This window comes from Cryptococcus depauperatus, chromosome 3 (assembly GCF_001720195.1).
Source record: "Cryptococcus depauperatus CBS 7841 chromosome 3, complete sequence".
NCBI lineage: Eukaryota > Fungi > Basidiomycota > Tremellomycetes > Tremellales > Cryptococcaceae > Cryptococcus > Cryptococcus depauperatus.
In genome coordinates this window covers 1808971-1820666 of record NC_089470.1, presented here as the reverse complement: position 1 = coordinate 1820666, position 11696 = coordinate 1808971, and the positions used below count along the sequence as shown (strand labels likewise).

The 11696-nt window shown below is 45.7% G+C and overlaps 7 protein-coding genes across 7 annotated transcripts; 4 read left to right on the top strand and 3 right to left on the bottom strand.

Annotated features, from left to right (window-relative positions):
* Positions 1 to 49: 49 nt before the first annotated feature.
* L203_102990 (uncharacterized protein) lies at positions 50 to 1226 on the top strand (the record flags this gene model as incomplete). The annotated part of the gene is made up of 8 exons (XM_066212398.1): positions 50 to 129; positions 181 to 284; positions 340 to 362; positions 411 to 675; positions 729 to 810; positions 858 to 979; positions 1022 to 1102; positions 1147 to 1226. 8 exons carry the CDS (start codon positions 50 to 52, stop codon positions 1224 to 1226), a joined length of 837 nt encoding a protein of 278 aa, XP_066068495.1.
* A 157-nt stretch (positions 1227 to 1383) lies between these two features.
* L203_102989 (uncharacterized protein) lies at positions 1384 to 2107 on the bottom strand (the record flags this gene model as incomplete). Its single annotated transcript, XM_066212397.1, has 6 exons — positions 1384 to 1386; positions 1436 to 1595; positions 1640 to 1860; positions 1908 to 1982; positions 2030 to 2044; positions 2105 to 2107. 6 exons carry the CDS (start codon positions 2105 to 2107, stop codon positions 1384 to 1386), a joined length of 477 nt encoding a protein of 158 aa, XP_066068494.1.
* Positions 2108 to 3061: 954 nt separating this feature from the next.
* On the top strand, positions 3062 to 3777 carry L203_102988 (uncharacterized protein; the record flags this gene model as incomplete). Its single annotated transcript, XM_066212396.1, has 3 exons — positions 3062 to 3064; positions 3122 to 3288; positions 3441 to 3777. 3 exons carry the CDS (start codon positions 3062 to 3064, stop codon positions 3775 to 3777), a joined length of 507 nt encoding a protein of 168 aa, XP_066068493.1.
* A 222-nt stretch (positions 3778 to 3999) lies between these two features.
* Positions 4000 to 4470, bottom strand: L203_102987 (uncharacterized protein; the record flags this gene model as incomplete). Its single annotated transcript, XM_066212395.1, has 4 exons — positions 4000 to 4032; positions 4084 to 4188; positions 4236 to 4379; positions 4429 to 4470. 4 exons carry the CDS (start codon positions 4468 to 4470, stop codon positions 4000 to 4002), a joined length of 324 nt encoding a protein of 107 aa, XP_066068492.1.
* A 576-nt stretch (positions 4471 to 5046) lies between these two features.
* L203_102986 (uncharacterized protein) lies at positions 5047 to 5734 on the top strand (the record flags this gene model as incomplete). The annotated part of the gene is made up of 4 exons (XM_066212394.1): positions 5047 to 5433; positions 5489 to 5512; positions 5555 to 5618; positions 5676 to 5734. 4 exons carry the CDS (start codon positions 5047 to 5049, stop codon positions 5732 to 5734), a joined length of 534 nt encoding a protein of 177 aa, XP_066068491.1.
* Positions 5735 to 6181: 447 nt separating this feature from the next.
* L203_102985 (uncharacterized protein) lies at positions 6182 to 7483 on the top strand (the record flags this gene model as incomplete). Its single annotated transcript, XM_066212393.1, has 5 exons — positions 6182 to 6246; positions 6295 to 6353; positions 6404 to 6603; positions 6664 to 6999; positions 7049 to 7483. The coding sequence occupies 5 exons, from the start codon at positions 6182 to 6184 to the stop codon at positions 7481 to 7483; spliced, it is 1095 nt and encodes a 364-aa protein (XP_066068490.1).
* A 187-nt stretch (positions 7484 to 7670) lies between these two features.
* On the bottom strand, positions 7671 to 10919 carry L203_102984 (uncharacterized protein; the record flags this gene model as incomplete). The annotated part of the gene is made up of 6 exons (XM_066212392.1): positions 7671 to 9276; positions 9326 to 10238; positions 10288 to 10629; positions 10686 to 10716; positions 10768 to 10846; positions 10897 to 10919. The coding sequence occupies 6 exons, from the start codon at positions 10917 to 10919 to the stop codon at positions 7671 to 7673; spliced, it is 2994 nt and encodes a 997-aa protein (XP_066068489.1).
* Between the last annotated feature and the right edge of the window lie 777 nt (positions 10920 to 11696).

Here is an 11696-nt window from a genome sequence, read left to right as displayed (position 1 = left end):
TGATAGCAAGACATTGAAATCATTTGCAAGTACATCTACACATATACTGATGTCCGAACCTCTTGCCGTTCCAGTAGATCTTGTAGGGCAGTCGGCCTTGTATAACGTCCCGGATCCCTTGCTTCGTCGGTTGGTTGTTTATTTTATCTATTTGGATCTGAATTTACTAAACCACTATAGCCTTCGACTGCAGGATGCACAGGGGCAGGATATAAAAGATTTGGATAAATTCTTCGCAGAGAAAGAGGTACTTGTGTTGTACGCAGGATCTGAATATGGCGCAAGTAAGCTGGGACGGTTGACTAACAGAGTTCTTTGCTCATCACTATGCTCAAATAGACAACTTGCGTCCTTTTCACGGCGTAAGGACAAATCTTTATATATTGACGATACAACTCATATCGGTGTAGGACCTGACATTGTTTGCACAAAGATATCGAACTGCGGCGGTCATTTATATTTCTGTAGACACTGACCCTCTTGCTCCCCAGCGCGTTCTGCAAGGCAAACCATGGCTTCGTATGGTTTTCAATGATAATTCTGATTTCGCCATAATTGGAAAAGGTAAAGGAAATGAGGCAGAAGTGGAAGAAGTGGCAAGGGGCGAAGACTTTGTCCAAGGAGGAGATGTGGAAATGGAACTTGAACAGGTGCAGCTGGGTGTGGAGGAAAACCGCAAGTTTATGCATTGGTTGGAGAGTCTCAGTCTGACTGTCGTGTGATTGCAGAAAACGATTATGTTCGCCCGCTCTCAAGAGCTGCTGTGACGGTGCTCATGTCTGTGTTTTCGACGCCGAGTGTTGCCATCTAGTACGCCTTGCATTCGTTCCAAAGGCCAAATATCAACACACTTGCAGTCATTTGAAAAGCCACAAATTTGTGGCCAAGAACTTGAAGTCTACAGCGTTCAATCCCAACAAAATAGACAAGACATTTGATACCTGGCAAAAGGGTGGACAGCCTTCTTTACGTGTTAAAGGTGAGTAGACGGTGGCTGATGTACTGTGCTGACAACCTGCAGACGTGCTAGGGGCTCTCAAATGGCCTCTGATAGGACTCTTATTAGCCATTCTCTATCGCCTGGCAGTCAACGTCTATGGTAGTGAGTTTTGGCATAGCCTATCGGATAAACCTGACTTTGAATAGACAATGACAACGTACTCGTGCGTTTAATTGACGAAATCTCTTGGAACCACGGAGGGAGAGGACTCGGCAGTCAACAATAGTTGCTATTGGGATATTCAAGCAATACTTTTGTCGTAGATACTGTAAGGAATAATTTATGGCTGCTCTGTCACGCTTTGCAAAACAAACCATAAAGGTGCATAATCGTCGTATTCGGTATGAGCGCAAAGTGGAATCTGTATTCGTGAACTAAGGCAATTACTGCAACTTTATCAGTTAAACCCAAGCCTTCCGCCATAAGACAACCTACCAAACTCTCCATCTGCATGACCACCTCGTCGAGCTCGCGTTTGGACTGTTGGTATTTTTCCACAGCCTCTCCATGCTTCCTCTCCCACTCATCCCTCTCTTGCTCCAATCGTTGAACCTGGCGTTCAAAGTGCTCCGCCTTAACATCGACCTGACGCAGCCTACGACTATCAGCAAGAATTTCTTGCACCAACAAACTTCGTACTTTTCCGTGGTCTCCTTGAGATCCTTTTCAGCCTTGTCAAGTTCTTCCTCCAAAAGCTGCACCTTTCTCGCCAGGTTTTCTCCTGCCGTACGGTGGGTCTCGCCTTCCTCACTGGCCGATTTGAGTTCCTTCACCTTGGCCTCAGCTGATTCGAGTTCTTCCTCTGCGAGCTGAAGCTTGTGTTGTAGCGAGGCCAGCTCCTGGTCTCGCTCGAGAAGTGTCTGGTTAAGCTACGCCGGTAAGCAATTTGCTACCACCATCCGCCCACCTTTTTGTTATCCGACTCAGCGACCTCTGCTCTCGCTTCTGCTGCCTCAATCTTCTGGCCGAGAATGGCGAATCGCTATACGCTGTCAGTGCCACGTGGCAATACTCAACGTGTCGGCGCACCTCCTTGATCTTGTCCTATATGCTGCGTGAGTTCTCATCCTCGGCGGCGACTCGAACTGCCGAGAGTTCACTCACCATGATACAGAGTTTGGTAGTCTTGGGTGGCAAAAAAAGGAAAAGAGTTGTAAGATGGAAAATAAAAGCCCAACACGGCCAAACCGCGTCGCTCAATAAAACGCGTGGAATATTTGAGATTGTATTTTTTAGATTTTATCCCAGACATGACCTCTCGCGAAATTTTCTTTTTCATTCCTTCTTTCTTCTTTTCTTCATGGTATACGCCTTCTTCTTTGGACGGTTCCGCAAGCAAACTTTTCGTAGCGGAGCCCGCAAGATAGAGGGTCAGAATGTTCTAATCTCTTTGCAGAGTAGAGTGCGCCCCGCAGGACCAGTCTGGCCTGTTCTTTGGAACATTGGTGGTAGGCTGGTTGTATGGGGATTCAAATGCTCACATATAGATACTTGATTATTTCCCTTATGCTCTTTGTCCTGTCGCCAGCTGGCTCTAGTACGATATTTTCGGCAATGAATGCAGCCAGTAACCACATCACAGTAAGGTTTGTAGCCTTTGTTCTTGCATCTACCATCCCATCTCTACTACTGCCACTTTTATCTTTTCTTCGACTCCATCATCCAGGTCGAGGGAATAAACTAGGTGGCTATATTGACTCTACCGCACTCGTTTTCGAGACTTGTGCGGGCGAGTTTCAGAGCGTGTTGCTCTTGTTCCACAAGCAATGTGTTTTGAAGGCTTGCAACATTTTGTACTGAGGTGTTTTGATAAATAATAGGGTTATTCATTTCTAAGGGCGAGTTGAACACTGTTCAGTTCATAAAAATGAATAACCCAACTATCCTGGATTCAATTTACTCCAGAAATTCATTCCAACATACCATGGTGTAGTAGATGCTTCTTGCCTTTCGATAAGCGACATTTCATTAGCCACGGCAGAGTCGCAAGAGGAAGTCCTGGTATATGGAGAGGATGGTAAAATCACAGGCTATAAACACAACAATACCGATAAACATAAAATGGTGAGTGCTATTCATCACCCGTTGAGAGCCATGTGCAAACGTTGACGTTGGATACAGTGTGTTGTCTTTGACAATCTGGACAGAGGTCTTGACGTCGAGATGAGCGCTGATTTCAAGGCGAGCACACGACTATCAGGAAGTAGGGCTGCAAAATCAAACCCCATAAAATATAAGCAGCAACGAATAAGCCCTCAAGGTAGCACCAGCGACAAATACGGTCTGAGGTTTGCTGGCACTGGAATCGCATGCAAGTGGCCGTCAGTTTGCTGACTCCAAACGCTTAGATAACTCGCCGTGATATGCATACTCGATTAAAATGCAACAAGAATAGGGCCACACACAGTCTTGTTGACAACATAAATGTGATATTTCCTAGTGTATTCGATCAACTTCCCCCAGGCTCTGAGCATTTTCACTCTAAAACCATGTCATCCACATATTCCGACGTGTTTGAATACTTGTACAAAATCGAAAAAGATACATTGGATAGCGTTTTGGAAATACGCAAACAGGCTGAAGAATTGGCGACGGCAGTGGATACGACGGAATGGGACTTTGCTGGCAGCTTGATATTGTTTTTTGTCGGAAGGGTCAAGTCTGGTAAGAAGAAAACCCAAGTAGGTTTTATTGATTTCACCCACGCCGAACCACATGAGTCAGAATTGGGCCCCGAGGGTATACAAGAGGGATTCAAACCCCTTAACAGACTGTAGAAGAAAAGGGCAAGTGAATTGGAAGCATCTTTGGTATGCTTGGACTATGAGATAATACCCTGTTATGGTGCGACATAAACCCGTGTGGCTATCAATAAACTGTCATATATCTCAATTGGATATTGTCTGCAATATCAGTACATCTTTTTCTGTCTATTTCATATTGCCTTGCCTGTTGTCATAGATATGCATCTTTCTGGGGATGTGTTACACATCCAAGCATCAAGACGAAGCTGAGACTTTAGTAAGAAAATCCTATAATACAAGACCTCAGTTCTTTTCTACTCCATTGAATACAACACTCACTTCCAACTTTTTACGATCGGCCCCGAGAGCGGTTCCAATGTCTTTTCCATCCTTGTAGGCGATAAAAGTAAGCATGATCTTGACACCGGCTTTCTCGGCAATTTCCTACTCACACATTGTTATCAAAGTCTCTCAACAAAGAACGGAACCACTGATAGGCTGCTCATCGACATCAACTTTGGCAAACTTAGGTTGAGGAAAAGTCCTTCATATTTGGCATAAGCAGGCGCAATAAATTTGCATGGACCACTCCATAACGCCCAGTAGTAGACAACGACGACTTGTGAGCCTTTAATCTTGTCTCCATCAGCTCTCACCATCTTGCAACGAAACAGAGCCACATACAAGCTTTTTGAACTCGTCAAGAGATTCGATAACCTTGACCATTCTGTCTGATGTTGCAGCGACTACAAGCAAAGATAGTGTCGGATAAAAGCCGATTACAATCAAAGACAGTAGACCGAGACGTGTCGAGTCACAACCTCCGATAGACCACCCCTCCTACCCTCGATGTCAACAAACGAAAACTTACCAAGAGAGAATATGTAAATAGACAACAATAATTGCGGAAGAACAACTCGCTTTTTATGCCATGAGACTGTTGCTGACGTCACGCCATGTGGCAAGCACAAACTGTGGCACTTGAGGATGCGGAGATCGCCGCCCGACACTCATCCAGCTTCAATTACGACAAACGAATACGAAATTTTCTAAAAGTTGGCTTATTCATTATCACGAACTGAACAGGAGTCGCGATTACGGAAGCAAATGTTGGCTGTGTTCAATTTAGTCCGAATTGCACAGGGTTTTTTGCGTGTTCAACTCGAAAAGCGGATGTTCAACTTGTCATATTTTGTTTAATACAAGATAAATCTTCAAACTTAATACTTATTTTGTTCTACATAACATATACTTTCAACCTCAATACTTTTCCACTCTCAGCCGTCAACACCATCTACAGATATGTCAAGCTTGCAGATTGGCTCATTGGACGGCTCCTACGGTCTTACCCAGTATGGCCCTTCCCAGAGCCATATTCCTGCACCGTTAACTTCATCTCAACCACGTAAACGTTGCCGGATCACAAGATCCAACCCCTCAGCAATTCCAACAGAACCCGAGAACCTACCACAGTCCTCTGCGACCAATACTGACTGGCATAACGACGGCACTGATCAAATCGCTTCTTCTCTACCACTTCTACTCGATTGGCTGTCGATTCCAGGTAATTATGACTCTCTGAAAGATAAGGGTGGCTCCAAGTCGCAGAATGGATACAAGAAGCCATCAGACTACCTCAAGGAACGAGAATGCACCACTTCTCCGACGTCTTCAGGTATACGAGGCAAAGTAAATAGAAAAGCCTTCCCGTTCATGTCTATACACTTCGATAGCTCATTCTTAGATAATACGCCTTCATTCGGATTGGGTCAATGCCAAAGGCTAGAAAGATGGGACTGGAAACGGATAGGGTCAATACATCATCGATCATGCACCCGTTAATCGCCATGTAGGTGCGGAGAGGGATGCCATGGGTGAGCAAGTCATAAACACCATCTCAAACCCTGGCTGTTCGGCTGGACTATTGGTAGACAACGTACGGATGATTTTCCCAGAGTGGGACATCCTTGATCTTATCTTCAGCGACTGAAGCGAGATGTCATGCCGTAAAGATAGGTGGAAGTGGCTGAGCCAACGGTTGGAAGCTGATGAGTGATTCTGGAGTGCTTTAGCTAGTTTCGTGTCCAAGATATTGAGAGCTCCGTTCTTCTGGGAACTATACCAACAGCATCCCAGCTACACCAGTCTCTTGACATTTGATATATACCTGTGGGTTTCAGTGCAGGAAGACGGCTGGGAGAAGGGCCCTGCTGGGTAAGACCGTAGGAGCCGCCCGATGAGCCAATCTGCAAGCTTGACATATCTGTAGATGGTGTTGACGGCTGAGAGTGGAAAAGTGTTGAGTTTGAAAGTGAATCACCCAAATGTATTGGTGATAAATTTTTGCAAGACAAGTCCCCCTCGACCGACGCGTCGTTTATCAATTTTATCTTTATCTTCATTTATTGATCTTTTTCAAAATTACCTCTCTCTCAACATGAGGATATTTTCGCTCCCGGTCTTTATATTCGCCTTGTTGTGCTGCTTGACCGCAGCTTGGGCGTACGTTGGAATTTGTTGAATGAACGACAACTGATGAATCGTTGGTAGATGGTCTAAAGAAGACTATGAGCTGTTTGACCTTGTCAGCGCCTTGGAGGCGGCCGAAGGTGATCCAGGCTTGTTGCTCGTTGACTCAGCTCACCATTGGGATATGCAGGCAAGGGTACAACGTTTTATTCCCATCTCAATATTCCAGCTTCTGCTACAACCCAGCAAATCACCAAGGCATACCGTAAAAAGTCCCTCGAGCTGCATCCCGACAAGAATCCTGGTGTTAAGAATATTCATGAACGATTTGCAAGGCTCGGTATTATTGGTCAGATTCTGAGGAACCCGGAAAGAAGGGAGAGATACAACGTTTGTCCCTTTGAGTCTACGCTATGAGACATTGGCTAACTATTTTTCAATCTTTGATAGTTCTTTTACAAGAATGGTGTGCCCAAATGGAGGGGTACGGGATATTATTACTCTCGCTTCCGTCCCACCCTCTCTCACACCGTCGTCTTCCTCATTCTCTTGACAAATTTGCTACACAGGTTGGTCCTATCTCTGAATTACAGCAAGCATCAGCGGCGTATATCATACTTTGAGGATGCTGCCCGATCTTCGGCTGGTGTTCTTGGATCCGGAACCGCTACCAATGTTGCCCCAACCTCTCAAACGAGAAGGAGAAAGGTCAGGGTACCTATGGTTGAAGGTAATGAGAATGCCGGCATGCTTGAGCTGATTGTCAGTGGTAATCGTGTCTTCTTGGTACGCTCCCATCTCTCTGTAGTTCTTGTTGCTCGCTAACAGTAACCAGCCGCATGATGACGGTACCCTCACGCCTCTTTCTTCATTGGCCCGTCCCCCTTCGTGGTCGCAAACTTGGATAGCTGCATTCTTGCTTTCGTCTTTGCGCATGCTAGTCGAAAAATGTCCATTGAACATTCAACAGTCGTTGCCATCATTCCTCCAACCCCATGTCGAAGAACAAGTGGTGATTGAATCGCAGTCAGAAGACGATGAAGGATTCTCACTTGATACTCCTACCACCACGGGCAGAGTGTCCAAAAAAGCCTTACAGAAAGGAAAAAATAGCAGATCTCATACAAACACACCAAAAGACTCTCCAGCTGCTACAGAGCTTGAAAGCGATGCCGACTCATCGGCTGCGGTCAACAAGGGAAAAAAGAGCAAACCAGGGCCAGGCAAGGCCTCAGCTATGAGAAAGAGAAAGATGGGTTTAAAAAAGTAGAGCCAGCTTATTACGATTTGTTTTATGCCTAGATTCATCATTGCATATGCACACGGTATGGTCATCATCGTAATCAATTTGTGCCTCGTTATCTGTATACAATAGTATTCGAGGTGGGCTGCGTTTGCAACCATGTGTAAACATACAAAATGTTGTCCTTGTTTTCACGCTTACAACACGTTATTTACTAAATATCATTTAGCATCTCACGCAACTCTCTCTCCTCCTTCCTTCTTTCTATGGTAGCCCGCATCTCTTCCTTCTTTCTCTTGATGTGCTGCTCCTTTTCACGAAGGTCACCACGGCTCTTGACAGCGCTCAATCCACTAGTTCTAGCACGCTGCCTGGAAGCTCCACTAAGGCTTGCAGCCGAACCCTTCTTTGAGACTGCTTTGCTAGGCGTAGCGTTGCCAGCAGAAGCTGCACTAGTTTTTGATAGAGGCGATGGCTTGACCATAAAATTGGCTTCAAAAGCGTTTTCTCTTGAGCTAGCATCGCCAAAAGGACGAATAGTACCGATGGTGATTTGTGCACCAAGCATATCTAAATTCTCATTCTCATTCTCATCGTTGACCCAAACAGGCCGGTGGACGGGAGCCGATACTATCTTGGTCGATGAAGGTTTCTGAGGAATTTTAGGAAGAGGTCTGTCTGCTCTCGGTTTAACGGTAGCCTGCATACGAGCAATAGAGGCAGCAGTAGGCAGATAAAGAGTAGATTGTCGATGAAGTGAGGATGGTGGAGAGGTGACACTTTGAGCTGCTTCAGATGATGGTGGTTTATCGTTTCGTTCAGACTTGGGATTTGGCATAAATGTAGATGTTGAACTGGCGCAACGAACAGTAGAAAGCACTCTTGTCTTTTGCTCAGTCTTTTGAAGTTGAACGGAGCTCGAAATAGATGATGCTTGCTTGGGGAAAGTCTCGGAAACTGGGCGTGATTTTTGCTCAAGAACACGGGCACAAGGTGGCGGAGGAGCCTGACGAGCAGTCTTGAGGAGGTCTGCATGACTCTGCTTCTTTAGTACTCTCTCCGCAGATGATGAAGTCGAGAAGAAACTCGATCTTTGTTGAATAAGAGACGACGGCCTGGGGAGTCCTAAAGTGTTGGTCGTGTCCAAGGATGCTTGATTCGGCACTGTCTTTTTATAAGCAGAAGGAGCAAAATCTGGGATTTTGGACCGTTTGGAACTCTTTAAAAGCCTTGGAGACAATAAAGAATAAGTCGACGTTGATCTGCCTCTCTGCTTTTGCAGGTTACCATTGGGTTGCAAACTTTGAGGTTGTTTACCAGTAACAGCAGCGGCAGAAGCGCTCCTGGCTGAAGGTGCGCTTGAGAAACTTTTACCCATGGGTCGAGGATGAGATATGGAAGAAGTGGCATGAGACATCTCAGCAGTAGGGTTGGAAGACCCCATACTTAGAGTGCTCTTTTTTTTCAAGAAACCAAATTTCAGTGATGACCCTTTCACCAGCAATGAAGACTTTTTTTCCCTTCTATCCTTCATCCTTCTAAGCATAGTAGGGTGAGAAGCGCCCCTGTCTTCTCCTAGTATACTAGCCAAACTTGTCGATAAACGAGACCTCTTCGCTCGTCTGCCCTCAGTATTCTCATCGCTGGTGCAGAGAGGCAAGCCATTGGGAGCTGAAGGAAGATCAGAAACACTTGAATATTCCAATTTTCTCTTTGATGGGTTTGAAGGGCCTGCAAGAGGGACCATAGTAGGCTGATGGAGGTGGGAAGCAGCATCTTTTTGATGAGGAAGCAGAGAGGACTTTGAAATGGACTTCATTCTATAAATTTGATCAGCATTGTTTACTAGGACGTTTTTGTGGTTCTCACTTGGAAAACTCTTTTTTGTGAATCTCGGCGTAACGGTCTCTCTTTTGCCCATTCTTGTCCACACTGAGGCCCCAGCCACCAGTTCCTAGGTCTCTATTGACATGGACCAACTTGTCAATCTCTGCGTTATTGCCCTTGAGCAACTCTTGACCAAACTTGAGGCTACCTTCGGGCAGACGAGCATTCATTTCTTTAAGGACAGCCTGAGCAGCGTCAGAAAACTGTTGATTAGAAACCCCAGGAATACTCTCGTCGCCAAAAAGCACTGGGACCTTGTTTGCAATTGGAGACATTTGTGGGAACTCTCCAGGAATTGGCGTTGTTTCTTTATCAGCTGGAAAAGAGTCAACCATCATGCTAGCATATTCAGAAGTGATGGTGGGCAGCTGAGGATACACTGCCAAAAGACTTGCAGAGTTGGCACCCGAAAGAGCTGGCATAGACTTGCGCACAAGTCCACCTGTAGACGTTGTCGTTGGACTTTTGAGAGGGGCCATAGACCTCCTTGACTTTAGCGCATTAGTATCCTTGGCTTTACCGACAAAAGGCAGCTCGTCGGAACTAGCGTTTACAGTACTGATGCCCACATTCTGGAAAGGGATTGGTGAACACAGGCGAACGGTACTTGGTCTCTCCTGCAAAGTATGTCTTGAATGACGCCGTGGGACACCCACTGTAGATGCCGGAGAAGGAGGTGCATCCACAACCATCTCTTGGTCTTCGACAGTGTCAACCTGGCTTATGGCAGTATCATAAATGGTGTTTGACGCCATTTCGGGCTTGTTATCCTCAAAGTGGCTGTAGGGATTAGACAGACTGCGACCGAGTAGAATGAGAGATCCTCGCCGAGAAATAGAGGATGCTAGAGCTTTCACGGAAAGTGAATTTCGCTTCGAATGACCGTCATTATCCTCTACAACGTTATATCAGCCAAAGATCCCTCTTAGCCGACTTGTTCGCACCCTCAGCTTTCATTGACTCTCCATTATTGGAAGATTTCCAAGAGGCTCTCGTAGCAAATTTATCCTCCATGTCTTCATCTTCTTGTGGCGAGATAAAGCTGGCTCCGCTTTCCGACAAAACGTCCCAAGACTGACGTGTCATGATACTAATCATGGATTCCTTATGATTAAGCGTGGGCACAGATAATGAAGGGATGGAAACCACAGCCTGGGGCATTGGCTTCTTGCAAACTGGACTCGATGGTTCCGATGATTGGGGAGAGAGAGCATCCAACGGACGGGCTGGAGTGGGTGCAGGCTCTGGAATATAAAAGTCTAAATCACCAGCATGAGACGCAGCATCTGAACCAAGTCGCCTGTCAGTATTCCATCCCTGTCTATCCACTCTTGAATCTCACATTCTTGTAGCCGTTCCACCATCTCCACATTCTAACGCGGCAACCCATCAGCACCACCCGACCACTGTAAGGACGAAAGCACCTTTCCGTTGGCTTTGAGGCCATACTTTTTCGAAAGAGATACCAGTTGATGTCTCTTTAACGCATTCAGAGCGGCCGAACTAAACGTTGCCTGTCAGCCTGCTCACTGTGCATACCCAGCCACACTTACTTGCGGAGAATGTCGTCGCTCATGATAATTGTCACTATAAAGTCAGCAAAACACTTCAAGACTACAATTTGAATATTTGTTTATATATTGACAAATGAGGAAACTTGTATTTTTGTTTTCTTTGTTTTTGTTTTTGTTTTTGTTATTTTTTCTCGTTGAATGAAAGGACCTTCCAAGGAAATCAGCCGCGGTCCTCATTTCCATTTTCCCACGGTCGTCACCTCCACCAGTTACTTTCAGACCATTTTCAGTCATCTTTATCTTTCTATGTATTTTGAAAAGATAAATTTAGCTCAAAATCATTCTGGGACGATAGCTAGAGACGACAGATACGGTATGCCGCCTCTGGGAGTCAAGGATTTCACCATGCCGTGAGTGGAGGTATTGGCAGATTGTTCGCTGAGAGTCGTAGAGCCGCAGCGTTTACAATGGCGATCGTCCTCTGTGAATATCCTTCTTGGAGTTTAGACAGTATTGACTATCAACACCAGCGACACATGTATACAACTCCATAAACCAAGCTCGCCAAGAGGCCGACATGAAGCGAGAGAAGATACTTCAAGATGAGTACAACCAAAGAGCCGTCCGGCGTATCGCTGAACCAGACAATCGCCAATCAAATAGGACATTGGACAAGCGTGCGTGCAAGCCATCAAGACTTGGCTGACAGAGACTGCTCAGTAGCATAGGACTTCGCCATTGCATTGGAACTATGTATCTCGTATGATGCAACTCGGTGCGCACACGATAACCTTACTAGATGGCAGCCATCTGTAACACTTGATCACTATAACGCAATG